The sequence below is a fragment of the Dryobates pubescens genome, chromosome 14 (assembly GCF_014839835.1).
Source record: "Dryobates pubescens isolate bDryPub1 chromosome 14, bDryPub1.pri, whole genome shotgun sequence".
Lineage (NCBI taxonomy): Eukaryota > Metazoa > Chordata > Aves > Piciformes > Picidae > Dryobates > Dryobates pubescens.
The window spans coordinates 4,525,114-4,550,253 of record NC_071625.1 but is presented as its reverse complement, the minus strand read 5'-3'; the positions used below and the strand labels follow the sequence as shown (position 1 = coordinate 4,550,253).

Below are 25,140 nucleotides of genomic sequence, written 5' to 3'. Positions count from 1 at the left end.
AGTGCTGGCGCTGGCACTGCCTGGGGCTTCTGCGCGGTGCACCGGGACCTGCTGCCGCTTCACCCACCAAGGGGCTTCGCTCTGCGCCCACCACCACCTCTGCCAGCCTGCTCGCCCATCCGCCTGCCCACCAGGGCACGGCTGCCTCGCTTGGCTCTGCCCACCTGTGTGCCCGCAGGCCAGTGGCCGTGCTGGCCGCTGCCTGTCTGTCCATCTGTCTGTTCGTGCATCTGGGAAGTGCTCAGCACCAGGCCCCTTCCTCTCACACTGACCTGGTGCCAGGAATTGACAGGTGCCTGCCAAAGCCTGAGCCTGGCACTGCCAGCACTGCCAAACCAGCCTGGCACTGCCAGTGCTGCCAGACCAGCCTGGCCCCATATGTGGGTCAGAGTCCAGCCGCTGCCCAGCCCCATGTGCCCCCCTGCACCATGAGGTTCTCCAGACCCTCGTGAGGGACCCTCAGAGCTTGTGGGGGGCATGGGATACCTGGCGGCCCAGGGGGTAGAAAATGGGCAGCTTCTGTCAACCTGGGCTCCTCTTTTCCTCTTCCTCTTCTCCTCTTCTTTTTACCTTCTTCCTTTTCTCCTCTTGTCCTTTTTATTTTCTTCCTTCCCCCCTTTCCCCCTTTCCTTGTTTGTCCCTTTCCTTCTTTCCCACTTTCCTTCTTTCCCACTTTCCTTCTTTCCTCCTTTTCCCCTTTCCTCTTCCTTTTTCCATTGTTCCCTCTTGCCCTCTTCTCTTCCCTGCTTCCTCTCTCCCTCTCTCCCTGGTGGTGCCCACCACACTCCCTGTGCCACACTGGTGATGGTGCCACTCTCTCTCTGGCAGAGGTCTCTTTCCAGTCCCACCAAAGCAGTGCCAGTGCCGCTGGGCGAGCTCCTAAGCTGGGTCTCCACCGTTGGCAGGTCCTGGCTGTGCCCAAGGGGAGCCACGGCGGCTGCTGGGCACTCGCTGGCACAGGTAACACCAAACTCTCACTTTCTGGCTTTCCTTGGCACTCGCCGGGCTGGCGCTGGGGGGCTTTGGCTGGGTGCTCTGCTTGATAGCACCGGGATGGCCCTGGAGGTGCTGCTCTCCTCCAAGGGCAGCTTGGGGCATGGGTGCCCACGGGTGTCTGCAGTGCAGGGCTGTGTAGGGGCGGGTGCATGGCACTGGTTGGCATCACCCATGGTGTCGGTGTCTCATCCCATCTCTCTGTTGGCTCTGTTGTAGTGTGGCTGGATCTCCATCCCATCCCCTCACCGCTGTCACGGAGCCCGTGCCCCCTGCCCGGGCCACCCGCCGCCGCGCCGGAGGACACTGGGACACCCTCCCCCTCCCTTGGCACTTGCCAGAGTTCTCCAGGCACAGAGCTGGGGTGGCACCGGAACCCTTCAGCTGCCAGAGGGGTGCCCTGGCCCACCTGATGCCCACTGCCGGGGCCGAAGCAATAAAGTGACCCCCAAGAGGCACCTCTGCGGTCGCCTGGCCCCCTCCTTGCCCCGTGCCCAGGGTGCCAGTGCCAGGGCTCGCCGTGGACCTTTGCATCACTTCTCCTCCTCCTGCTGCCTGCTCCATCCATGTCAATCGGGCCATTGTCACTCCCCCACCCCCTCCTCATTATTAGTGTTAATTAATTATTAATAACCTCATTATCCACTTTGGCTTCTGCATGATGCTGGCGCTGGCAACGCGGTGCCACTGCCGCGCCCAGCTGGGGTCTCGCTGCCCAGGGGTGCTCCCCTCAGCACAGGGCCCATGGCTCACCCACGGGCATCTCATTTTGGGGGCAAAAACACTAAAACCTGACCTGTACCCGGTGCCCATGGGGTGCGGAGGGCACCGTGGGCAGTAAAGGATCCTCTGAAACCAGCCCGCAGCTCTGCGTGGTCCTTTCGCCCCGGCTGTGCCATGGCCCTGCCAGCTGCGGGCTCCCATCACCTACCGTGCCATGTGCCATGTGTCCTGTGTGCCATGTGCCCTTGTGCCATGGGTCGGGGTGATGCATGCCAGGGTTCCAAGGTATGACCAGCTCCTGGTGTGTCAGGCACATGCCTGGGCATCTCCATGGTGCTAGGCATGCAGTGGGGCTGTGAGTTTGTCCCCAGAACTGCCCCTGTGAGTGCCAGGCTCTCTGGTGACAGGAGGCTGCAGATCTGCGCCAGTAGGTCCCTGGGTGTGGGAACGAGTGGGCACGGCTGGTTGTGTGGAGGCTTCTGAGGCTGCATCCTTGGCATGGGGAGAGCAGTGTCTGGGCAGAGCAGTGTCTACTGTGCCCCAAGGCACTCAGGTGCTGTGCCAACCTGTGCCACTTCTGGGGCTGTGCCTCCATGCCCTGGAGCAGACAGGCTGTGCCATGTGTACCAGGCAGTGCTGGATCTGGCAGGAATGTGGTGGGACTCTGGCATTCCTTGGGCACCTCAGCAAACATGGCGGATGTTGGCACAGCCAAGGGGTTCCGTGGCACTGGCCTGGATGGCTTCAGGAGTGTTTCCAACCCTGGATGCCAAGTGCCACTGCTTGGTCCAGGCTCATTGGCAGTGCTGGGCACACCATTGCCAGTGTTGGCACCACCAGAGCTGTGCCATGTCTGGGACCTGGGGTGATCTGCCCAGGAGCAGTGACACAGTGCCACTGGCAGCTGAATGTGTGCCTCTGGGGCAGTAGGGACAGGTGGTGCTGGCCTGGCAGCCCCTTTATGGCACCCTGTGGGAGCACCATTAGCCACAGTGTCCTGGTGCAATGCAGCTGATGGGCACAGCCAGGGTGGGGGCTGGGGGGGGGCAGTGGGGCAGCATGCCCTGTGCTGGGGGGACACAGCTGCTGTGCCTGTGGGGGGGGGTCAGGTGGGTCTCAAGGAGGGCAGCTCACTGGGGTGGTACTCACACTGCCACCATTATCCCCTCAGATGTCCCCAGCTCCCCTCAGTCTCCCCAGCCCTCTCCATGCCAGGCACCTCTCACAAGGACCCCCAACCCTGCCCCACACTCAGGCTGGAAGCCCCTCAGCTCCCTGTGCCATCAATGGGCCCAGTTCCCCTTGCCCAGCTCCAGACTGACCCTGCTATGCCAATAGGTACCCCCTGACCCACACTCCCCTCAGCCCTGGCACTGAGACCCTTCCCCATTGGTGGTGATGCTGCTGTGGTGAGCTGGGCTGGCAGGACCCCAAAGCAAGACAGGGAGTGAGGTGGGGAGGACATTCCATGCAGCTTCTGGTGCCATGGGGCCAGCCATGGGGTGAGACAGGAGCTGTGCCAGAATACTCCTGCCTGCCACCTTGTCCATCAGCCATGGACCTTCTACAGCCATCTTGTGCCACTCCATGTACCCCTCCTGTCCCCCAGGATCCCCTGTGCCTCCCCAAGATGCTTCACACCTGATTCAGACCTCCAGTGTGGTGTGCAGGGAGCTCTGGGGCTCCCCCAGGGCAGCCCCCCTGCCCCAGCAGGGGCACCCCCAGCAGGTGCCCAGCATCCCAATGCCCAGCTGCCTTGGGAAGCTCTCCACACAAGGAGACTCCACAGCCTCTCTGGGCAGCCTGCTCCAGGGCTCAGAAGCCTCCAAGCCAAGAGCTTGCTCCTGAGGGAACCTCCTGGCTTCCAGTTTGTGCCTGCTGTCCCCTGGCCTGTCCCTGGCCACCACTGGCAGGAGGCTGGCCCCAGCCTCTTGTCCCCCACCCTGCAGATGCTGAGAAGATTCCCTCTGAGTCTTCTCCTGCCCAGGCTCAGCAGCCCCAGCTCCCTCACTCTTCCCTCCTCAGAGTCTTCTCAGCAGCTTCCCAGCCTCCAGTGGCCTCTGTGCAGCAGTTCCCAGTCTGTGAGCTGGGGAGCCCAGCCCTGGCCCCAGTTGTGCAGCTGTGTGCTGAGCAGGGCAGAGCAGAGGGGCAGGAGAACCTCCCTTGTCCTGCTGGCCACACTCTGCTGCATGTCCCCAGGGGACCCTTGGCCTTCTTGGCCACCTTGCTGGCTGATGGGGACCTTGTTCCCCCCGGCACTCCCAGTTCCTTCCCAGCAGCTCCCCCTCTCCCCTGGACTGGGGCAGGGGTTGTTGCCCTCTCCCCATGGTCAGTACCCTCCCCCTGCCCTGGCTGAACCTCAGGAGGTTCCTGGGCACTGCTGTGGGCACAGGGAGGGGAAATGCTTGGTGTGGGTGGTGCCAGCTCCCCAGTGCTGCTGTGGACTGGACAATGAGAACAGAGCATCAGCAGCTGACCTTTCTCAGCTCCCTAGGGTGGGCACCACTCAGGTGGGTTTCAGACTCCACCACATCCCAGGTTTAGCCCCCAGCCTTGGCACCTTCAGCCCCCCTGAGCCAAACCCCAGACTGGTGGCACAACTCTGCCAGCACGTGGGACCTGTGGTTGCCATTCCAGCATGGCTGCAGCAGATGAATCTTCCCTGCTGGCACACACCGGCTGCCAGTCCCTGTGCCCGCTGCCCCGGGCACTGCTGGCTGCAGCGCAGTGCTTGGCACTGGCACGGCTCTGTTTGGCTCCTCCAGCAGCCACAAAGCCCTGATGGCCTCTCCCACGCCCCTGCCTCCCCGGGTGCCAACCTCTCTGTGGAGCCATTCCCTCTGTGCCAGGACCCCCAGACCCCTCCCAGGTCCTTGCATCACCCCAGTGAGACCCAAATGGACACCAGCCACGGGCAGCATGGCCTCACAGCCAGGCTCCAGCGTCCCGGTGGCATCCAGCAGCATGGCATCGTTTGTGCCAGGGAATGGTGAATCCACCCCAACCTTGCTGCAGGTCCTGGGGTGTGAGCAGGGCAATGGTGCTGCCCAGGAACCCACCCAGGTGCTCAGAGCAGGGCTGGCAGTGGTGCCATGCTGAGATTCCATGTCACTGCTGTTGGGCAGCTCCAACTCCGTCTGCTCCAGCTACCATGTTCCGGGATGTAGCTGGCACAGCGTCCAGCACCCAGCAGCTGTGCCATGGCTGGGCCTCCCTGGGGTGCCCTGGCCCAGCTCTGCCAGGGTCTCAGACACTCTTGCACCTTGCCCAAGATGCCATCAGTCCGTGGCCCAGGTCCACCATCCAGGGTGCTCTGAAGGTGCCTCTGGGGGTGCCTGATGCTGGCTCAGGTTCAAGCCCTGACACTGGAAAGCCCAAACCTGGGGTGACCCCCTCTGGCCTCCCACCATCTCCTGCCTGTCCCTGCCCTGGCATTGGCCTGGGTTGGTTTTGGGACAGGGCAGCTGGGGCTCAGCTGGACTGGACTGGGGGCTTCACCAGGGCCAAGCAGAGCCAAACTCCAGGGTGGAGAATGGGGGACCTTGCCAGGAGTGCCCTGCCCTGCCCACTCCTGGGGGTGATCCCAAGATGCCTGCACTGGTGTGGTGAGGGCTGGTGGAGCTCCAGCCTCTGGTCCCTTGGCCCTGGCACCACAACCCCACCATCCCTCTGCACTCCTTGCAGGCGCCCAGTGCTGCCAAGGATGCCAGTGTCACCAGGAAGAGCATGGAGGGATCAGAGCTGGATGGGGAGGAGATGGAGAGGTACTGGCACTGTTGGCTCTGTGGCACAAGGGAGCTGGTGGTTGAAGGAAGCTATGGGTTGTGGGGAGATGGTGGCTCAGGGGACATGGCTGTGGGTGGTGGTGGTTGGGGGGAGATGTTGGCTGTGGGGAGATGGTGGCTGTGGGAGATGGTGGCTGTGGGGAGATGGTGGCTGTGGGATGATGGTGACTGTGGGAGATGGTGGCTGTGGGAGATGGTGGCTGTGGGGAGATGGTGGCTGTGGGGAGATGGTGGCTGGGAGGAGATGGTGGCTGTGGGGTGATGGTGGCTGTGGGGAGATGGTGGCTGTGGGAGATGGTGGCTGTGGGGAGATGGTGGCTGTGGGATGATGGTGGCTGTGGGATGATGGTGGCTGTGGGGTGATGGTGGCTGTGGGGAGATGGTGGCTGTGGGGAGATGGTGGCTGTGGGGTGATGATGGCTGTGGGGAGATGGTGGCTGTGGGGAGATGGTGGCTGTGGGGAGATGGTGGCTGTGGGAGATGGTGGCTGTGGGGAGATGGTGGCTGTGGGGTGATGATGGCTGTGGGGAGATGGTGGCTGTGGGATGATGGTGGCTGTGGGGTGATGGTGGCTGTGGGATGATGGTGGCTGGGGGGAGATGGTGGCTGTGGGATGATGGTGGCTGGGGGGAGATGGTGGCTGTGGGAGATGGTGGCTGTGGGATGATGGTGGCTGGGGGGTGATGGTGGCTGTGGGATGATGGTGGCTGTGGGGAGATGGTGGCTGTGGGAGATGGTGGCTGTGGGATGATGGTGGCTGTGGGATGATGGTGGCTGTGGGGAGATGGTGGCTGTGGGATGATGGTGGCTGTGGGAGATGGTGGCTGTGGGGAGATGGTGGCTGTGGGGTGATGGTGGCTGTGGGGAGATGGTGGAAGTAGGGAGATGGTGGCTATTGGAAGATGCTGGCCCTGAAGAGCCAGTGTTGGGCAGGACAGAGGGTGCCCACATGTGCCAGTGCCTGGCACATCCAAGCTCTCCCGCCAGAACTCAGCAGCCTGGCAAGTGCCCGGAGAGGTGCTCGGAGGTGCAGGAGCAGCTGCTGGCACTGCGGCACTGGCTGGATGCCATGGAGAAGCAGTTGCCTGCCCAGACGGAGCCTGGCACAGTCCCACAGGTAATGGGCTCACCATGGGCACCAGCAGAGCTGCCCAGACACATGCTCACCCAGGCTGGGGAGGTTTCAGTGCCCAAAGGGAGGGTGGTGCCTAGGCATGAACCTTCAGCACAACCCCAATCCAGCTGTGATGCCCGTGCTGGGCACAGTCTTGTGGCACCAGTGCCACCTCAACTGGTTTGTGGTCATGGTGTGGCCTGTCCCTTGCCAATGTCACCACCACTGCCATGGGCTCAGAGCCTGACGGACCTGTGGGTTTGTTGGTGCTCCTGGCCTCACTGGTACACATGGCATCGCTGGCACACATGACATGACTGGCATATATGGCACAGCTGGCACACATAACATTGCTGTTACTTGTGCCATTGCAAGCTCAGAGTCCCACTGGTGCCAGGGCTGCCTTCAGCTCCAGGCTCAGCCACATCACCTGGCACTGCTGCCCAGGCCAGTGGTGTGCAGCCACGCCTGGGGTGCCTCTGGCTGGCACAGGCCTCTGGCTCCTGCATCCCACAGAACCCGTGGTAGGGCAGAGGCTGGAGCACCCACAGCGGGTGCCTGGCTCCTCCTGGGCAGCCCCTTGCCCACTGTCGTTGGGCACAGGCTGCAGGGGCACACACATGGCAGCACAAACTGAAAGGGCCATTGTATGCTGGGCACTGCCAGGGCTGCAGGGAAACCAATGGAGCTGGGACAGGGTCCCAAAAATCCACACAGCTCTGGGATCTGGGATGGAATCTGAACTGTGGTCCTAGAAACCCACGAGGATCCAGCATCCAGGATAGATCCCAGAAACCTGCTTGGCTCTAGGATCTGGGATGGGATCCCAGACCTCCCTCCTTTCTCTTCCCCCTCTCCTCCAGGCTCCAGGATCCAAGAAGGGATCCCAAAACCCCACCCAGCTCCAGGGTCTAGTCCTGCAGGCCCCTTCTGGCTGTTCCCTTATGGCACCTGCTGGCTGGTGCCCGGTTCCCTCTGCCCCATCACCTCCAGCCCTGTGCCAGACCAGCCCCTGGCAGCTGAAGGAGCCACCTCACTGCCCACTGCGGAGTCCCGGCCTGGTGCTGAGGGGTGCCAGGCAGTACCCGGGGGTCAGGGGGTGCTGTGATGCTGGAGTGATGCTGGTACTGGGATGGTGGGGCAGAGGCAGTACTGGGATGACGAAATGATGCTGGTACTGGGGGTGATGGAGCAATGCCGGTGCCAGTGCTGCGGACAGCCGAGCCGTGCCGGTTGGGCGACGGCCGGGAGCAGACAAAGCCCCCCGGCGCCTCCGCCCACTGCTCTCGGGAGACCCCTCGGGAGCCTCACCCAGTAGCCGCGCCCCCGCCAGCGGCCCCTGGCCCCCTTTGTGTGGGGCAGGACCCCCCCCAGTTCCCTTTGTGTGGGGCAGGACCCCCACCCCGCAGGGCCTCTCGCCGCGGTGCCAGCCTCCGATGGGCTTCTTCCCGGCACTGCGCCCCCCCCACCCCGAGTCCCCCCCACGAGGGTCTAACTCAGGGTCCCTGAGCTCCAGGCCTGGAGGACCCCGGCCCTGAGAGGGTCGAGGGGGAACTCTGCACCATGTCCCCAGACAGACTGAGGACCCCCCTCTCCCCCGCACCCCTAAAGGCGCTGGGAGCAGTATGGCTGTGATCCCCCTGTGTCCCCCTGTGACCCTCTTTGTGCCGCCCCCCGCTCACAACTCTCCATTGCAGCTCTGGCTGGGGGAGCTGGAATTGGGGTGGGGGGTTCAGGGCACCCCTCGGAGCCGGGGGGCTGCTGAGGGGCGGGGGGGCCGATACGGGTGCCGAAGGGATCAGCAGGTGCCGGTGCCGAAGGGATCAGCAGGTGTCGGTACCAGGGAGATCAGCAGGGGGCCGGTACGGGGGCGGTCAGCAGGGGCCGGTACGGGGGGTGGTCAGCAGGGACCGATGCGGGGGGGTTTCAGCAGGTGCCGCTGCCGATGCCTGCGAGGCGGGTCGGGGCGGTGGGAGCGGCCCCGTTCCCCTCCCCCCTGGCCGGGATGGCTGCGGGTCCCGGGGGGTTTCCCCGGTAACGAGCGGGGGGTGAAGGCGGTGGCGGCGAGGGTTGGGGGGGGGGGGGGCGGCGAGGTCAGCCCCAAGCCGGGGCCGCGCTGGGGCCGAGCCGGGGCCGCCCGGTGCCCCCGGGAGCAGCACAAAGGCAGCTGCGGCGGCACCAGCACCGGGCACGGGCAGCGGGTCTCACTCCTCTTCCCCTTACCGGGCCGGGCCGGGCCCCTCCCAACCCAGCTCCGAGCCCCCGGCCCGGCCCCGGCCCCGGCCCCAGGGACGCTCGGTTCTGCCGGGGGGTAAGTACCGGGGGGAAGTGGGGCCGGGGGCGAGTACTGGGGGCGGCACCGGGGGGAGCGGCCGGGGATGCACTGGGGCGAGAGGCGCGCGATCTCCTCAATCTCACCCCGACACACACGCACGCTGTGCCCGGCTGGGGGCCCCGGAGTGAGCCCCCCGCCCTTAGGAACCGGCGTGACTCCCCCCATGTGAGCTTGGTGTGACCCCCACCCGTGGGAACCGGTACTACCCACCGCAGCCCCTGGGATCCAGTGGGTTCCCGCAGCCCTCAGCCCCCCCAGGATGTAGGGTGCGAGCAGGGGGGATCCGAGGGGTGAGGGGGTCCGGAGCGTGGAGGGGTCCGGCTGCAGGCAGAGTGGGGGGTTGGGTGCCCCCATAGGTGGGGGTCAACCCGATTCCCACGGGTGAGGGGTATCACGCTGTGGCCACAAGCAGGGTGCAGTGAGGAGGGATTTGGGGAGAGCCCGAGGGGGTGATGCCAAGAGGGTGGGTGCTGCCAGGGGGGCAGTGGGTGCTCCCAGAGGGACAGTGGGTGCTTCTGGTGGGTGAGTGCTGCCAGGCAGGCAGCAGGTGCTCCCAGAGGGACAGTGGGTGCTGCCGGTGGTAGGTGATGCCGAGCTGGCAGTGGGTGAACCCCAGTGGGTGGGTGGGGCTCCCTGGCAGATGGGTGCTCCCAGATGGGCAGTGGCTGCTCCCCATGGCGTGCCCCCGCTGCCCGCAGCCGCGGCCCCCGGCACAGATGGTGCCTTTCTGCCTGCGCCGCCTTAATCTAACGGCACAAAGCGGCACGGCGGCGTCTGTCCGTCTGCTGCAGCCCGTCTCATGTCCCTGCCATGCCCCTGCCCCCCCCACTGTCAGAGCTGCCACGCAGACCCCCGCCGGGGGGCAGGGACCCGCGTCCTGCATGATGCCAGCCCCAGGGCGGCACCGTGGAGTCCCCTGGGTGATGCCAGCGGTTCGTCCCTTGCCGTCACCAGGTCCCCCAGCTCTTGGCAGCCCTCGGCTTGCGGGGACACTGGGACACCCCCCCCAACCCCCAACACCTGTGTGGGGATTTTGGGCACCGCCCGTGCAGGTGGCCCTGGGCACAGGATGGGGACCGCTGCTAGCATCCTTGCGGTGGCTCCGGTGCCACACGGCAGTGCCCAGACCCCCGTGACGCGGGACCTCCTGGCTTGTTGCAGGCCGGGATCCGAGGTGGGGGCACGGCACCGGCAGCCTCGCTGGCACCGTCGCCCGTGCCATGGGGAATTCGGTGAGCAGGCCCAGCTGCCTGGGCGAGCGGAGCCGGCGCCACGAGGAGCTGCTCCGGGAGCCGGACGCGGGGCAGCCGCTGGGCAGCGCGGTGGAGGCCTGGCCAGCGCTACCGGAGAAGCTGCCGGTGGAGAACGGCTGGAGCCCGGCTGCCGGCGCCAGGCAGAGCGGAGCCGGCAGCCCCGTGCTGCGGCGCAGCCGCTCCGAGGTGTCGGTGCAGAACGGGAGCGCAGCTGGCGTGCCGGTGCCGGTGCCGGGGCAGGTGGGGGGAGCGACCTGGACTCCTCCCCGGAGCGGTGCCCCCCGTGGCGCCTGGCCCTGGCAGCCTCTCACTACGCGGGAGGTGACCGAGGTGACCGAGGTGACTGAGACCATCGTGACAGAGATCGTGGAGGTGACTCAGTACCCAATGGGCGAGCGCGGCGGCGAGGCTCTGCTCACCCGCACCGTCACCGTCACCACCGGGCACCTGACCGGCGGCCGCGCCGGGCACAGCGGCACCAACGAGGTGACTGCCGGGCAGGGGCCCTCGCCACCAGCGTCGTGGGTGGGACCTGGCGGGGATGCCCTGCCAGCCAGCGTGGTGCCAGGACGGTACCTGCATAGTGCCAGTGTGCTGCCAGCATGGCTGTCCCCACCATCAAGTCTCTGCCATTGTCCCCCTCAGCTGGGGCTGGCACAGGGCCATGAACTCCCAGGACCCTCCTGCCATGGGGTGAACAGGGTCCAGGTCCCTCTGTCCCTGGCATTGTCACCTGCACAGGGCACACTGGAGACACCAGCCCCATTGCTGCCCCACAGCTGCCCACTACTCAGCCAGGCAGCTCAGCCAGGTCTCTCTGCAGGTGTCCATGCAGGTTGTGGCCGTGCCAGAGGAGGTAATGGGCACAGAGCAAGGCCAAGACTCAGTGGAGCAGCTGCTGGCCTGGGTGGCAGACATGGAGGAGCTGGTGGGCAACCAGAAGTCACCCTCAGCCGAAGCGAAGGTGGCCAAGGCCCAGCTGGAGGAGCAGAAGGTCAGCAGATCCCAGCTGGCACATCCCATCCATGCTGGGAATTATGGGGCTGGGGCTGCCAGGGCTGTGCCAGGGTGGTGTGGGAGGGAGGGGTTCCTTGGCACAGCCCCTTTCCCACTGCCCACAGCTCCTGAAGCGGCTGCTGGAGGAGCGGAGGCCACGTGTGGAGCTGCTCCTGCAGGACAGAGCTGTGCCAGCAGCACATGGCCCTGGCACAGTAGTGCCCGAGGGCAGCAGCAGCCTCTCTGGCCTTCAGGAGAAGTGGCAGAAGCTGATGGAGGAGGCTGAAGCCAGGTGGGTCTGAGCTGAGACCACTGTCACCAGGGTTGGCACTGCTCTGGCACGAGGCTCTGGGGCATTGGGGTAGGCACTGACCTTTTGATGGGAGCTCACTAGAGCCCCATTGGGGCTGGAGCAGTGTGGTTGGGTGCCCTGCATGGCCATGCCAGTTGGCAACGTGATGCAGGGCATGGCAGCTGGTGGGTCACAGATGGAGTGGGACCCTCAGCTTGGGGCACTTTGGGGAGCTCCTGGCACTGCCAGGGCTGGGTGGGGGTGCTGCGAGGGTGGGCACTGTCTGCCCAGCACTGGTGGTGTGGGGAGCGGGGCTTTGCCAGCCATGGCTCTGCCCAGCTCACCCAGCCCTGGCACAGGTATAGCCACCTGGAGAGGATCCTGCCTGTGGCCCAGGCCTTCCAGGAGGCCGTGGACTCCTTCCAGGAGTGGCTGGCATCTACAGAGCGGCAGCTGGCACAACTCTGGCGTGCCAACGGCTGCCTCAGCCGCCTGCAGGACGCCCACCAGCAAACCCAGGTGAGGAATGGGTAGGCATGGGGTGGGCATGAGGAGATAGGGTGGCACAGGGCAGCTGAGTGGGTCACAGCAGAGAGGGGGAGGCAGGAGTGGGGCCACTGGAAGGGCTAAGGGTGGTGGTGGGCACGGGGGCACCCATGGGTGCAGCGCTGGTGCCATGGGACACTCTTGGCCAGGTGCTGTGTGAGGAGATCCGCGGGCGGCTGGGGGAGCTGGATGGTGCCCTGGCGAGTGGGCAGCAGGTGCTGGAGATGGTGACAGGTGAGTGGCACTGTCTAGGGACCATGGGGCAGTGGAGGGAAGAGAGGGATATGGAGTGCCAAGTGTGCCAGCACCCAGGGCACCTCTGGCATCGAGTGTCATTGGGGTTCTCTGGGGAGGCTGCGGGAGTTTGGTGTGGTGTGGCAGGGGCTAGAGCAGGTGCAGAGAAGGGCAATGGAGCTGGGGAAGTGTCTGGAGAAGAAGGGTCTGGAGAACTTGTGGGGAGCAGCTGAGGGACCTGGGGGTGCTGAGCCTGGAGCTAAGGAGGCTGAGGGGAGACCTTGTGGCTCTCTGCAAGCCCCTGAGAGGAGGCTGCAGCCAGCTGGGGCTGAGAGCTCTTGTGCCAAGCATTGGGCTGAGAGGAAGCAGCCTCAAGTTGCCCCAGGGGAGGTTGAGATTGGCCATGGGGAACAATTTCTGCCCCTTGAGGCTTGTGCAGAACTGCCCCAGGCTGCCCAGGGCAGTGTTGAGTCCCCATCCCTGGAGGGGTTTCCAAGCCATGGAGCTGTGGTGCTGAGGGCCATGGTTTGGTGCTGCCCTGCAGTGCTGGGTCAGTTGCCAGACTCCAGGAGCTTGGAGGCCTCTTCCACCCTAATTTCACCATTCCATGTGATGCAGCCCATGGCATCGTGGTTGCTCAGCAGCACCCCATGGGATGGAGAGGGGCTGTGAGGGACCCGGTGGGCATCAGAGACATAGTGGGATGGGCACTGGCAGCCAGGGCATTGAACTCTGGCTTGGGCAGGGATGAGGGACCAGAGCTGCGTCCAGGGGTGGTGTGTGGGGACAGGGTGAGTGCCACGGTGCCATGGTGGGCGCAGGGGAGGAAGCACAGCTGGCACAGGAGAAGATGGAGGCGCTGCGGATGCGGTACCTGATCGCCGGGCAGAGCAGTGCCGACACCGAGCAGCGGCTGCGCCAGGCCCTGGAGGCCTCCTCCCGTCTGGGCACCGCCCCCGAGGAGCTGGCACTTTGGCTGGGCCAAATGGAGACTGAGCTGGACACCTGGGACAACGGGCACGAGGCCCCAGTCAGTGACAGCGACAGGGAAAAGGTGAGGGACAGGGGCACCCCCTGCCCACGGCTGTGTCCGGGAGGTCTTGGCTGGGTGGCACTTGCTGGGTTGTGGCAGGAGGTGCCACGATAGTGGGCAGTGGGTTCACCAGGAGGGTCCATGGCCAGATGGGGGCACCCCCGGTGCCATGATACCAGGCATGGGTGTACAGGGAAGGTTTATGTTCCAGTGATGCCACTTCAGTGCCACAATAACAGGCACTGCGTGCACCGGGAGGGTCGGTGTCATGGTCACGCCACCCTGGTGCCTGCAGCTGACAGCTGCTCCACACCACAGTTCCAGCAGGTCCTGGAGGCCCAGCTCTGCCACTCAGCTGCACTTGGGCAGCGCCTGGAGGACATCAGCCGGGTGCAGCTGGATGCCAGCGCCCTCTGTACACAGCTTGCTGACCAGAAGGTGGGTCTGGAGCCCTGCCCCAAGATGGGGGCACCTTCTGGCGCCCAAAAAGGTGCCCAGAGCTCGCTGGGGACACCAGTGCTGGGTCCCTGCTCTGTTGGGCTGCTGCAGTGATGCCCAAGTGGGAGGTGCCAGGGTTGCTGCAGCACCCTGCACCAAACACCCTGCACCCAGAGCTCCATACCCAGCACCCGGTGCCCACCTCTTGCCCGCAGCTGCTGTCGGCTGAGGTCCTGCAGCACCGGGCGCTGGTCGAACGCCTGCTGGGGGTCTCAGAGCTGCTGCTGCTTGCCTGTCCTGAGCCCCTGCGCCAGCACCTGCAGGTGAGCTGCACCCATGGGTGCCAGGTGGGGCCGTGCCGTGGCTGTGCCATCCCCTCCGACCTGTCTGTCTGTCTGTCCGTGGGCAGCCATCAGTGCGAGCGCTACGGGAGAGCACGGAGCAGCTGTGCCAGCGCAGCGCTGCCAGCGCCCTGCAGCTGGAGCAGGCCCAGCACCTGCTGGCACAGTTCAGCGAGGCGCTGGACGAACTCTGGCCATGGCTGGAGGAGACGCAGGATGTGGGCACGCAGCTGGCACCCAGCGCCAGCGGCTACGAGGCCTTCCGGGAGCAGCAGGCACTGCTGCAGGTCAGGGTGTGGGCACTGTGACAGTGGGCACGTGGTGGTGGCAGGGATGTGGTGATGGGCAAGGCTGGGACAGGGGCAAGGCAGAGGGGGCGGCCGGGATGTGAGGGTGACAGAGATGTGGTGAGAGTGGGGATGTGGCAATGGTGGGGATGTGGCAGAGGCAGGGACATGGGGACAGCAGGGGGGTGGTGGTGGCAGGGACCAGGGAACCCATCCTGTCCCCATGCGTGCCCCATGTGCCCGCCTGTGCCCGCAGTGCCTGCGGGAGGCCATCGCAGAGCACCGGCCGGTGATGGGGAAGCTGCAGCGCGTGGTGGCACAGCTGGCAGAGCTGAGCCCCGAGCAGGTGGCCCCCTTCCAGCAGCGGTGCCAGGAGGCAGAGGAGCAGTACGGGCACCTCCGTGGGCGCGTGGGCCAGGCAGCCGCTGTGCTGGATGACGCCCTGCCACGCTACAGCCAGGTATGGCCTGGCACGGGCATGGCAGTCTTTGGTTGGCATCCCTTGGGCTTCCGCTGACCCTGGGCACTGCTTGCCCGCAGCTCACGGAGCGCATGGATCTGCTGCTGGAGAGCCTGGAGCGGCTGCAGAGCCGCCTGCAGTGCCAGCCCGGTGCCCATGGCGATGCCGCCTACCTGCGGGAGCAGCTCCGTGAGAACAGCCTGGCACTGGGCGAGCTGGAGAAGCTGGGGGTGGCACTGGACACCATCCAGGCACAGGGCAGCGAGCTGCTGGCCACCATGCAGGCAGCTAATGCTGAGGCAGCTGCCACAGGTACCGGTGTGGCACGGCATAGAGGGGCAGGCATAGCCTGGCAGAGCATCCTGGCAGGGCCATGTCCCTGCTTGGGGCTGTGCCAGGGTGCTGAGTGCCAGGCTGGATGCCAGGGTGAGCCGTGTCCCCCGTATGCCCGCAGGGATCCAGGAGCGGGCAGCACAGCTAAGGGCACAGTGGGGCTGTCTGCAGGGCCGGTGCCAGGAGCAGGAGCTGCGGCTGCGGGAGTTGCTGGCATTGGCAGAGCGGTTCTGGCACAGCCTGGCAGAGCTGGCACTGACCCTCAGCGACACCCAGCAGCTGGTTTTGGGGCTGGAGGAGGCTGGCAGTGAGCCTGAGGCCATCCGTGCCCAGCTCCGCAGCATGCAGGTAAGGCTGTGGAGCAGGGCCACTGGGCACTGCCAGCATGTGGGCAGTGCCAGGGCATTGACAGCCATGTGGTATGGGCAGCCTCATGGCATGTACAGTGCCACAGCACAGGCAATGCCACAATATGGGCAACCCCATGGCAAGGGCAGTGCCACAGCCTGGGCAGCCTCATGAGAAAGGCAGTGCCGTGGCAAGGGCAGTGCCACAGCCCGTGGTGCCCGCAGGCACTGCGGGAGGAGATCGAGGCGCTGCAGGGGGAGCTGGACACGCTGGGCACCCTGGGTGTGGAGCTGATGGCATCCTGTGGGGACCCTGACAAGCCTGATGTCACCAAGAGCCTGGACGAGGTGAGTGCCAGCAGGCACGGGCACAGCACAGGGCAAGGGCAGGGCTGGAGTGTGCCTGTGGAAGGGGTGGGCATGACCCCAGACCCAATGTGGAGGGTGGCTGTGCCAAGCTCACACCCCCGCAGAAAGGACTGTGGTTCTGCCAGGCCTTGCACCCTGCACTGGTGCCCATGATCCCTGGCACCCTTGGCAGCCCTGGCTGCCTCCTGCACCCTGTGCTGGTGCCCACCTACCTCACCCACTGTCCTGCATGGTGCTACCAACCCCTATGCCCAGAGCCACTGACCCTTATGTGGCACCAGTGAGCCCTGTGCCCTCACCCCTGCCTGGTGCCACTGACCCCCGTGCCCAGCCCTGTGCTTGGTGCTGCTGACTCCAGTGCCGCTGTCCCCTGTAACCAACACCCATACCCAGTACCCAGTCCTGCGCCCTATGCCACTGACCCCCATGCTCTGACCCCGTGCCCGGTGCTCTGACCCCGTGCCCTGACCCCGTGCCCGGCCGCAGCTCTACTCCTCCTGGCACAGCCTGAACAAGGCCTGGACCGAGCGCTTTGCCCGCCTCGAGGAGCAGCTCCAGGCCGCTGTCACCTACCAGGACACCATGCAGGTGGGCACTGGGGGTGCCAGGGCAGACACCCACAGAGGGGCACAACCCCCACTGTCATCCTCCTGTCCCTCCTCTGGGGGCTGAGTGGGCACTGTGGGCATGGCTACAGGCAGGAGCAGGCAGTGGGGCTGGCAACGGGCATTGGGCTGACAGGGCAGGAGGGCAATGGGGCCGGGGAGCAGTGGAGCTTGCAGTGGGCACTGGGCTGGCAGCATGCAATGAGGTAAAGGAGGTGGGGAGCACTGGGGCTGGCAGGGCACGGGCTGGTGAGACAGTAAGGTAGTGGGACAAGAGGCTGGGAACGATGGGGCACTGAGGGTGGCAGGGCAAGGGGGCACCAGATGGGCACAGGGGCACTGGAGCAGTGGGGCTGGGGGCAGTGGCACCAGTGCCCTGTGCCAGTGTGACACCCTCAGGCCTCTCAGTGGGGCTGGGGCATCCTCTTGCCCCCTGGCACCCAATGGTGGATCCAAGCCCCACTCCTGGCCACGGGGCTACCAGATGCACCCAGGGCACTGCCATCCTGGAAGGGCTGGCATGCCTGGCACCTGGAGGCCTGAGTGAAGCAAAATGGCCCATGTGCCACGTTGTGCAGCGGCTGCTGGAGTGGCTGGAGGCAGGCGAGCTGCGCGTGGCAGACGAGTTCCTGGTCGGAGGGGACCTGGACGTGGTGCAGCAGCAGCTGGCAGAGCTCAAGGTGAGACAGGGACAGTGCCCCTGTGGTGGGTGCTGGCTGGCGAGTCCTGCCCCCGAGCTGCCCAGAGTGGGCACAGCTCCCCAGGAGGAGGAGCTCTGGGACCAAGCTGTGCCGCGCTGTGCCATGCAAACCATGCAGTACATGGCAGACTTACCTGTGCCATGTATGCCAAGCCAAATCAGACCCAGCTGTGCCATGCCGTGCCACGCTGTGCCTGTCAAGCCAGGTGGTATGTGCCAGACCCAGTTCTGCCATGCCAAGCCAGACCCAGATCTGCCATGTTGTCCTGTGCCACGGCAGACCCCGTGCCGTCAGCAGGGCTGGGTGGAGGCCTCTTCTCACCAGTTGCCCACAGGAGTTCAAGCGGGAGCTGTACCAGTGCAAGGTGGATGTGGAGAGCCTGCGGCACCAGGCGGGCACAGCTGGCACAGGGCAGGGGGATGCCCCATCGCCCCTGGGTGACTTCCGGCGGCGCTGGGACCGGCTGGAGGAGGAGGTGGTCAGCAGGCAGGTACGGGGGGTGGGTGCTGCTGCCCTGGGCACGGGGTGGCACCCAAGCTGTCAGCCAGGTCTGCCACTGGCACGGAGCAAGAGCTGTGGCAGGGGGTGTGGGGTGCCTGGTGGGTGCTGGGTGGGTACATGGGGTGATGGGTGAGTGCTGGGTGGGTGCTGGGGGGGGAGGAGGTACCCTGGAGGTGCTGGGTGGGTACATGGGGTGCCATATGTGGGTTCTGGGTGAGTGCCGGGTGGGTGGCAGGGGTTCCACATGGGTGCTGGCTGTGCAGGGTACACAGGGTGCCAGATGGGTGTGTGGTGCTGGGTGGGTGCCACATAGGCACTGGGCTGTCAGGGCCCCCACCTACGGGTGCCCACTTTCCCCCCCGCCTGGGCAGCACCAGCTGGAGGCGGCGCTGCTGGGCCTGGGTCAGTTCCAGCACCAGCTGGAGGAGCTCCTGCGCTGGCTGGGGCACACCGGGGAGCAGCTGCGGGGCCCGACCCTGCTGAGCCTGGACCTGCAGAGCTGCGAGATCGAGCTGGCCAAGCACAGGGTGAGCTGTGGGGTGGGCACTGATCTCTGGATCTCCCCCAGGGCAGCCCCCTGCTCCAGCAGGGGCACCCCCAGCAGGTGCCCAGCATCCCAATGCCCAGCTGCCTTGGGAAGCTCTCCACACAAGGAGACTCCACAGCCTCTCTGGGCAGCCTGCTCCAGGGCTCAGAAGCCTCCAAGCCAAGAGCTTGCTCCTGAGGGAACCTCCTGGCTTCCAGTTTGTGCCTGCTGCCCCCTGGCCTGTCCCTGGCCACCACTGGCAGGAGGCTGGCCCCAGCCTCTTGTCCCCCACCCTGCAGATGCTGAGAAGATTCCCTCTGAGTCTTCTCCTGCCCAGGCTCAGCAGCCCCAGCTCCCTCACTCTTCCCTCCTCAGAGTCTTCTCAGCAGCTTCCCAGCCTCCAGTGGCCTCTGTGCAGCAGTTCCCAGTCTGTGAGCTGGGGAGCCCAGCCCTGGCCCCAGTTGTGCAGCTGTGTGCTGAGCAGGGCAGAGCAGAGGGGCAGGAGAACCTCCCTTGTCCTGCTGGCCACACTCTGCTGCATGTCCCCAGGGGACCCTTGGCCTTCTTGGCCACCTTGCTGGCTGATGGGGACCTTGTTCCCCCCCAGCACTCCCAGTTCCTTCCCAGCAGCTCCCCCTCTCCCCTGGACTGGGGCAGGGGTTGTTGCCCTCTCCCCATGGTCAGTACCCTCCCCCTGTCCTGGCTGAACCTCAGGAGGTTCCCACGTCCCACCTCTTCAGCCTGGGGGCATGACAGGCTCCACAGGAGGTCTTAGTCCTGGTCCTTCTGCTGCAGGAAGTTTCCTGGCACCCTCCTGGCATCGAGCCCAGGGGGGTGGCAACCAGCTGGGACAGGTGGTAGCTGGGGCAGGCCATGGCTGGGAACGCGTCCCCTCCCCAGTGACACCATGGAAGGAATGAGGTGGCCCCGCCTTGCCCAGCGCCACAGCCCCTTGCCCAGGCACGCTGAGCCGCGGCTGACGCAGGCGAGCTGCTGCCACATGCCGGCGGCGCTCGGGGGGGGTGGCACTGGCAGCCTCCGTGCCCCGTCCTGGCAACTTCCCTGCCACGGATGGCAAAGCTGGTGCCTTGCACCACTCCCGTGCCACGCTGGGGACAAGAGTCAGGAGAGCGCTGGCACTTGGTTGTTGGCACTGGGGCATCTCTGGTGCCATATTGGGGATAAGAGTCAGGGAACTGGTGGCACTGGGGCATCTCCAGTGCCATGCTGGTAACAAGATCCAGGAGGGGGGCAGTGCTGGGACATCCCTTGTTCCACACTGAAGACAAGAGGCAGGGTGCCGGCACTGGGACTCCCCTGGTGCCGTTGTCTCTGGCACAATGCTCCCAGGTCCCCATCCGCACAGGGCTGCCGGTCCCGTGGTGCCGGCCTTGGCGCGGGCAGCAGAGGCGCGGTGGGGCTCTGGGCTCGGCAGGGGTGACGGCGGGTGCCCGGTGCCAGGCCTGCCTGTGCCCGTGCCCAGGTGCTGCGGAACGACGTGCTGTGCCACGCGCGCACGGTGCAGGCGGTGAGCGAGGCCGGGCAGGGGCTGCTCCTGGGCAGCCTGGGCGACGGCGAGGAGGGGCTGCGGAAGGGGCTGCAGCAGCTGCGCCAGCGCTGGGACCTGGTGCTGAGCCAGACCGAGAGCCGACAGCTGGAGCTGGAGAACAACCTCAGCCAGGTATGGGCACGGCGTGGGCACCCCGGGGTGCCAGGGTGCTCAGCCAGCCACGGCACCGAACCGTGGGTCATGGTGCTGAGTCCACCACACTACTACTATGGCACTGAGACCACTGTGGTGCCACCATAGCACTGAGACAGCTGTTGCACTGAAGCCACCGTGGCATTGAGCCCCCTGTGATGCTGAGGCCACCATTGTGTTGACCCAGCCATGGCACTGAGCCCACCACGGCGCTACCGTGGCATTGAGCCCACCATGGTGCTGCTCTGGCATTGAGCCCACCATGGCACTGAGCAGAGCCCCTGTGGTTTCCCCAGGTCCAGGACATCACGCTGGAGATGACAGAGCTGCTGCAGTGGCTGGAGCAGGTGGAACTGCAGCTCTTCTTCTCCAAGCCAGTGTGGGGCCACCCGGACACCACCAAAGAGACACTCACCGCCCATCTGGTGAGCACCACGGTGTCCTCAAGGCTCTCTTTGTGCCCTAAAGCCACCCCTCTCTGTACCCAGGTGCCAGCAGCCTCCTGTGCCCTCTTCCAGACCCTCCTGTGCCCCTCTAGACTCCCTGAGACAAAGCAGGATCCCTACCTGGCCCCATCCCACTCCATCCCAACTCCCCTCTCATAGAACTGAGCTCACCATGGTTCCACCATGGAACTGAACCCACCATGATGTTAACATAGCACTGCGCCGACCACGGTGCCACCATAGCGCTGAGCTCACTGTGGTGCTGAGCCCACCATGGTGCCCCCATCCCAACCCCCACCATGCCCACGTCCCTGTGCCCGTGTGACAATGCTGGTGCTGTGGCAGGAGCTGTGCCGGGTGCTGGAGTCCAAGCAGGATTGGTACGGGGAGGTGCGGGCACGGCTGCGGCGCCTGCTGGCCTCCGGCTGCCCCACCAGGTCCTGCGGCACCCAGCACCGCCTGCGCCTCCTGGAGACCAAGTGGGACAGCGTGCAGGAGCAGGCCCGCCTCAGGAAGGTGCGTGCTGGGCTGGGGGTCCCACGGCAGGAGGCGGCCCACCAGGCTCTGCAGGAACCAGCTGGGTCAGGGGCACCCACAGGGATGAGGAGCAAACCCCAAGGGGTGTGGATTTGAAGGGCCTGGGGAGAATGTCACCATGGAGAGGAACCCAAGGAGTCCAGCTGAGGGCTCGCTCCCAAGTCCGCTCTCAGGTCTCCTGGGGAATCTTATCAACAGGATGAGAGGAAGTGGCCTCAGGTCACCCCTGGAGCACTGGGCTCAGCTTTGGGCCCCTGACTCCAAGAAGGACCTTGAGGGGCTGGAGGTGCCCAAAGAAGGGCAAGGGAGCTGGAGAAGGGTCTGGAGAAGAAGGGTCTGGAGAACTTGTGAGGAGCAGCTGAAGGAGCTGGGGGTGTGGAGCCTGCAGCAAAGGAGGCTGAGGGGAGACCTTGTGGCTCTCTGCAAGCCCCTGAGAGGAGGCTGCAGCCAGTGGGGGCTGAGAGCTCTTGTGCCAAGCATTGGGCCGAGAGGAAGCAGCCTCAAGTTGCCCCAGGGGAGGTTGAGGTTGGCCATGAGGAAGAATTTCTGCCCCTTGAGGCTTGTGCAGGCTTGGCCCAGGCTGCCCAGGGCAGTGTTGGAGTCCCCATCCCTGGAGGGGTTTCCAGGTCATGGAGCTGTGGTGCTGAGGGCCATGGTTTGGTGGTGCCCTGGCAGTGCTGGGTCAGTGGTTGGATTTCATGAGCTTGGAGATCTCTTCCAAGTCAAATGGTTCCCCAGTGAGGTCACCCCCATGTCCCCCACAGGAGCAGCTGGCTGAGGGGCTGACAGTCACCACCGAGTTCCACGGCACCGCGCAGGAGCTGCTGCGTTGGGTGGCTCACACTGAGGAGCTCCTGGGCTCCCCTGCTCCACCCAGCTTTGTCCTGGACACGGTCACCGAGCAGATCCAGGAGCACAAGGCAAGTCTGGGATGTGCCAATGGGGTGCCACCATCTCAACAACCACCCAGCTGTGCCCACACCCAATGCCAGGGGTGATTCCTGGCCTGGATCAGCCCTACTGTGGCCAGCAGGAGCAGGGCAAGGATGGTCTCCCTGGCCAAGCATTGGGCCAAGTGGAAGTGGCCTCAGGTTTTCACAGGGGAGATTGAGGTTGATCATGAGGAACAATTTCTGCTCCTTGAGGCTTGTGCAGCCCAGGCTGCCCAGGGCAGTGTTGGAGTCCTCATCCCTGCAGAGGTTTCCAGGCCATGGAGCTGTGGTGCTGAGGGCCATGGTTTGGTGGTGCCCTGGCAGTGCTGGGTCAGTGGTTGGACTTCATGAGCTTGGAGACCTCTTCCACCCCAATCCATCCATGATTCTCTGACTCCATGGGGCTGGGCTCTCCCTGGTGAGGTCCTGTGTGGCACCAGTGCCAGAATCTCCCCAGGGCTGCTGAAGGAACACCTCCCCCATGGTGGCTGTGGAGCGAGTCAGCTCCACATAGGCTGTTCTGGGGTTCACCTGTCCCACCCTGGTGCCATTGTCACATGCCCAGCAGTGCCCTCTCCCCACAGGCGCTGCTGAAGGAGGCGAGTGCCCATGGGGAGCAGCTGGCAGGGCTGGAGGCTGTGGCTGCCCGCCTGAGGGACTTCAGCAGGAGACAGGATGGAGCTGTCATCCAGAACCTGCTGCTGAGTGCCAGGGAGCGGCTGGGCAAGGTGCTGCAGCGGGCAGCTGAGCGTGGGGAACAGCTGGAGGATGCCCGCAAGCGTGCCAAGCAGGTACCAGGGCATCGTGCCAGGGATGTGGGTCCTGCTGGTGCCACACTGCTCCAGCATGGGGACCATAGGTGGTGCCATGGTGGCACCTGGGCCATGTGGCTCTGTGGGTGCCTGCTGTGGCTCCTCAAACAAGTCACCTTGGTCACTCTTGCTCCTGCACTGGGCACAAGGACCCCTCCCTGCCCAGGCCCTACATTGGGCACAAGATTCTCCCAGACCCCATGCTAGGCACAAGGATCCCGCTACCCAGGCCCTGCACTGGGCACAAGGAGCCCCTAGACCCCGTGCTGGGCACAAGGACACTACCCTCCCCGAGCCTGTCCCCTCTGTTGCAGTTCAGCGAGTCCCGGCGGCTGCTGCTGGACTGGATGGATGAGGTGGAGCAGAGCCTGGAGGTGCCGCAGGACACGGGCTTGAGCCAGGAGGAGATCAAGGACCAGCTGGCTGAGCACAAGGTGGGCTTCCAGCAGGAGGTCAAGGGCCAGCTGGCTGTACCAAGGTGGGGGTCAGGAGGATGTCAGGGGCAAAGTGGATCAGCTCAAGATGGGGGACAGAAGATCTAGGTCCAACCGGCCCCGCAGAATGTGGAGATCAGGAGGACGTCAAGGGGCCGGGAGAGGACATCAAGGCCCAGGTAATCAAGGTCCAGCAGGACCAGCACAAGGTGGAGGCAAGGATCCCCAATGGGATGGCAGTGCTGGGGGGCTGTAGGTGGCAGGGCTTGCAGATGCCAGGGGATGGATGCAGGTGCCAGGGTGGGTCGCAGCAGTGTCTCTTCTGCAGGCATTCCAGAAGGTTCTGCGTGCCAAGCGCCCGGTGCTGGAGGCCACTCTGCGCAGCGGGAGGGCACTGCGGGAGCGGGCACGGTGCCAGCAGGACCTGCAGCCGCTGGAGGAGCTGCTGGGGGAGCTGAAGGAGCGATGGGATGGGCTCTGTGCCCGCGCCGCGGAGAGGTGGCATCGTCAGCACCTGTGGGCAGGGCGGGAGATTGGAGGGGATGGGAATGGGGATGAAGATGGGATGGGATGGGAGTGGAGATGAGAATGAGGATGGGATGGGGCAGGATATGATGGGATGGGAGAGGATAAGATGGGGTAGGATGGGGCAGGATGGGACGGGATAAGGGTGAAGATGAGGATGGGACAGGGCTAGATGGGGATGGGATGGGATGGGATGGGATGGGATGGGATGGGATGGGATGGGATGGGATGGGATGGGATGGGGATGAAAATGAGGCTGGCATGGGGATGGGATCACGATAGGGTGGGATGGCAATAGCTTGGGGAGCTTGTGATGGAGATGCAGATGAGGCTGGGATAGGGATGGGATAGATTGGGATGGGGATGAAGATGGGAGTGGGATGGAGATGAGATGGGATGGGACTCTGCCCTGCTTGCTGTGTGGCTCCTGGGCAGGCACCCTGGCATCGTCCTCCATGGACACCCCGCTGCCTGCCCAGGACCCCCTTCCCCAGCTACTTGTTGATCAGCCAGGGTCAGTGCCCAGCCATGGGGCTGCCATGGGGTGACCGCTGTTGTGCCATGGCACTGAGCTGGCACTGCCTGTGTGCCCTGGCAGGCAGCACCAGCTGGAGGAGCAGCTGCTGTTCTCAGGCAGGTTCTCAGAGGCGCTGCGGGCACTTCTGGACTGGCTGTGCCACGCCGAGCCCCAGCTGTGTCAGGACGCGCCCGTTGGCGGGCACCGCGACCTGGTGGCTGACCTGATGGACAAGCACAAGGTGAGTGTCCCCCAGCCTGTGCCACCCGCCGAGAGGGCAGGGGGCTGGGCGGGACCTGTGCCACCTGCTGTCCCCAGGTGTTCCAGAAGGAGCTGGGCAAGCGGGCGAGCTGTGTGCGGGCGCTGAAGCGTTGGCTGCGGGACCTGCCGCGGGGCAGCGCTGGCACCGGTGACTCGCAGTGGCTGCAGCAGCAGGTGGAGGAGCTCAGTGCCCGCTGGGACCTGGTCTGTGCCCTCTCTGTCTGCAAGCAGACCCGGCTGGAGGCTGCCCTGCGCCAGGTGGGTGCCAAGGGGTAGCCGCCAAGCCAGGGCTTCCCCGGATAGAGAGGTCAGGGTCTGACGCTGGTGTGTCCTCCTGGGGAGGTCCTGCAGGGGCCGTGGCTGGGCTGTGGGGCACTTCTGGGGGTGCCCAGGTGGTGGGTGGCTGTATTGCAGGGTGCTCTGAGGGGTGCCAGACCGGCAAGTGCCCCTGAGTGCCCAGACAATGGGTGGCTTTGCTGCGATCTGCTCCACAGGATGCCCAGATGGTGGGTGGCCGTGTCACAAGGTGCTGTGGCTGGGTGCCAGGCCAGATGCCAGGCTGAGTGGGTGCTGCAGGTGCCTGCTGTAGGTGTGCCCACACACAGGGTGCCTGGGGCAGGATGGCAGCACATTGCAGGGTGCCCTGCTCGATGGGGAGGTGCTGCTGGGGGGCAGGGGCTGAAGCTGCAGGGCCCAGGGTCTGGTTGAGGTCTTGGGGCCCATGAGGTGGGCACTGAGCAAGTGCTCTGGTGCCCGTGCCAG

At 65.2% G+C, this 25,140-nt stretch overlaps 2 protein-coding genes across 2 annotated transcripts in view; both read left to right on the top strand.

Moving 5' to 3' along the window:
* Positions 1-25,140, top strand: part of PLEC (plectin) — an 86,050-nt gene that overhangs the window by 55,213 nt on the left and 5,697 nt on the right. Inside the window, exons 34-64 of the mRNA XM_054167544.1 lie at positions 179-292; positions 906-960; positions 5,401-5,480; positions 6,489-6,618; positions 8,313-8,502; positions 10,112-10,689; positions 11,027-11,197; positions 11,325-11,491; positions 11,851-12,010; positions 12,187-12,271; positions 13,093-13,325; positions 13,623-13,742; positions 13,958-14,065; positions 14,152-14,370; positions 14,627-14,830; positions 14,911-15,142; positions 15,285-15,511; positions 15,736-15,858; positions 16,366-16,467; positions 17,063-17,164; positions 17,520-17,675; positions 18,058-18,213; positions 19,696-19,893; positions 20,211-20,339; positions 20,706-20,876; positions 21,662-21,817; positions 22,414-22,620; positions 22,956-23,075; positions 23,404-23,573; positions 24,199-24,358; positions 24,436-24,636. Coding sequence (XP_054023519.1) covers positions 179-292; positions 906-960; positions 5,401-5,480; positions 6,489-6,618; positions 8,313-8,502; positions 10,112-10,689; positions 11,027-11,197; positions 11,325-11,491; positions 11,851-12,010; positions 12,187-12,271; positions 13,093-13,325; positions 13,623-13,742; positions 13,958-14,065; positions 14,152-14,370; positions 14,627-14,830; positions 14,911-15,142; positions 15,285-15,511; positions 15,736-15,858; positions 16,366-16,467; positions 17,063-17,164; positions 17,520-17,675; positions 18,058-18,213; positions 19,696-19,893; positions 20,211-20,339; positions 20,706-20,876; positions 21,662-21,817; positions 22,414-22,620; positions 22,956-23,075; positions 23,404-23,573; positions 24,199-24,358; positions 24,436-24,636 — 5,224 coding nt within the window. The remainder of the gene's footprint in view (positions 1-178; positions 293-905; positions 961-5,400; positions 5,481-6,488; positions 6,619-8,312; positions 8,503-10,111; positions 10,690-11,026; positions 11,198-11,324; positions 11,492-11,850; positions 12,011-12,186; positions 12,272-13,092; positions 13,326-13,622; positions 13,743-13,957; positions 14,066-14,151; positions 14,371-14,626; positions 14,831-14,910; positions 15,143-15,284; positions 15,512-15,735; positions 15,859-16,365; positions 16,468-17,062; positions 17,165-17,519; positions 17,676-18,057; positions 18,214-19,695; positions 19,894-20,210; positions 20,340-20,705; positions 20,877-21,661; positions 21,818-22,413; positions 22,621-22,955; positions 23,076-23,403; positions 23,574-24,198; positions 24,359-24,435; positions 24,637-25,140) is intronic.
* On the top strand, positions 4-10,276 carry LOC128897808 (uncharacterized). The gene is made up of 4 exons (XM_054167502.1): positions 4-960; positions 5,401-5,480; positions 6,489-6,618; positions 10,112-10,276. The coding sequence occupies exons 1-4, from the start codon at positions 478-480 to the stop codon at positions 10,184-10,186; spliced, it is 768 nt and encodes a 255-aa protein (XP_054023477.1). The 5' UTR covers positions 4-477; the 3' UTR covers positions 10,187-10,276.

Bases quoted from the DNA above. Each gene is read 5' to 3' on its own strand.
- LOC128897808 (XM_054167502.1), top strand. From the start codon at position 478: ATGGGATACCTGGCGGCCCAGGGGGTAGAAAATGGGCAGCTTCTGTCA. The intron at 5,481-6,488 runs GTACTGGCACTG...CTCTCCCGCCAG, and splicing joins GATGGGGAGGAGATGGAGAG to AACTCAGCAGCCTGGCAAGT. The intron at 6,619-10,111 runs GTAATGGGCTCA...GGCTTGTTGCAG, and splicing joins AGCCTGGCACAGTCCCACAG to GCCGGGATCCGAGGTGGGGG.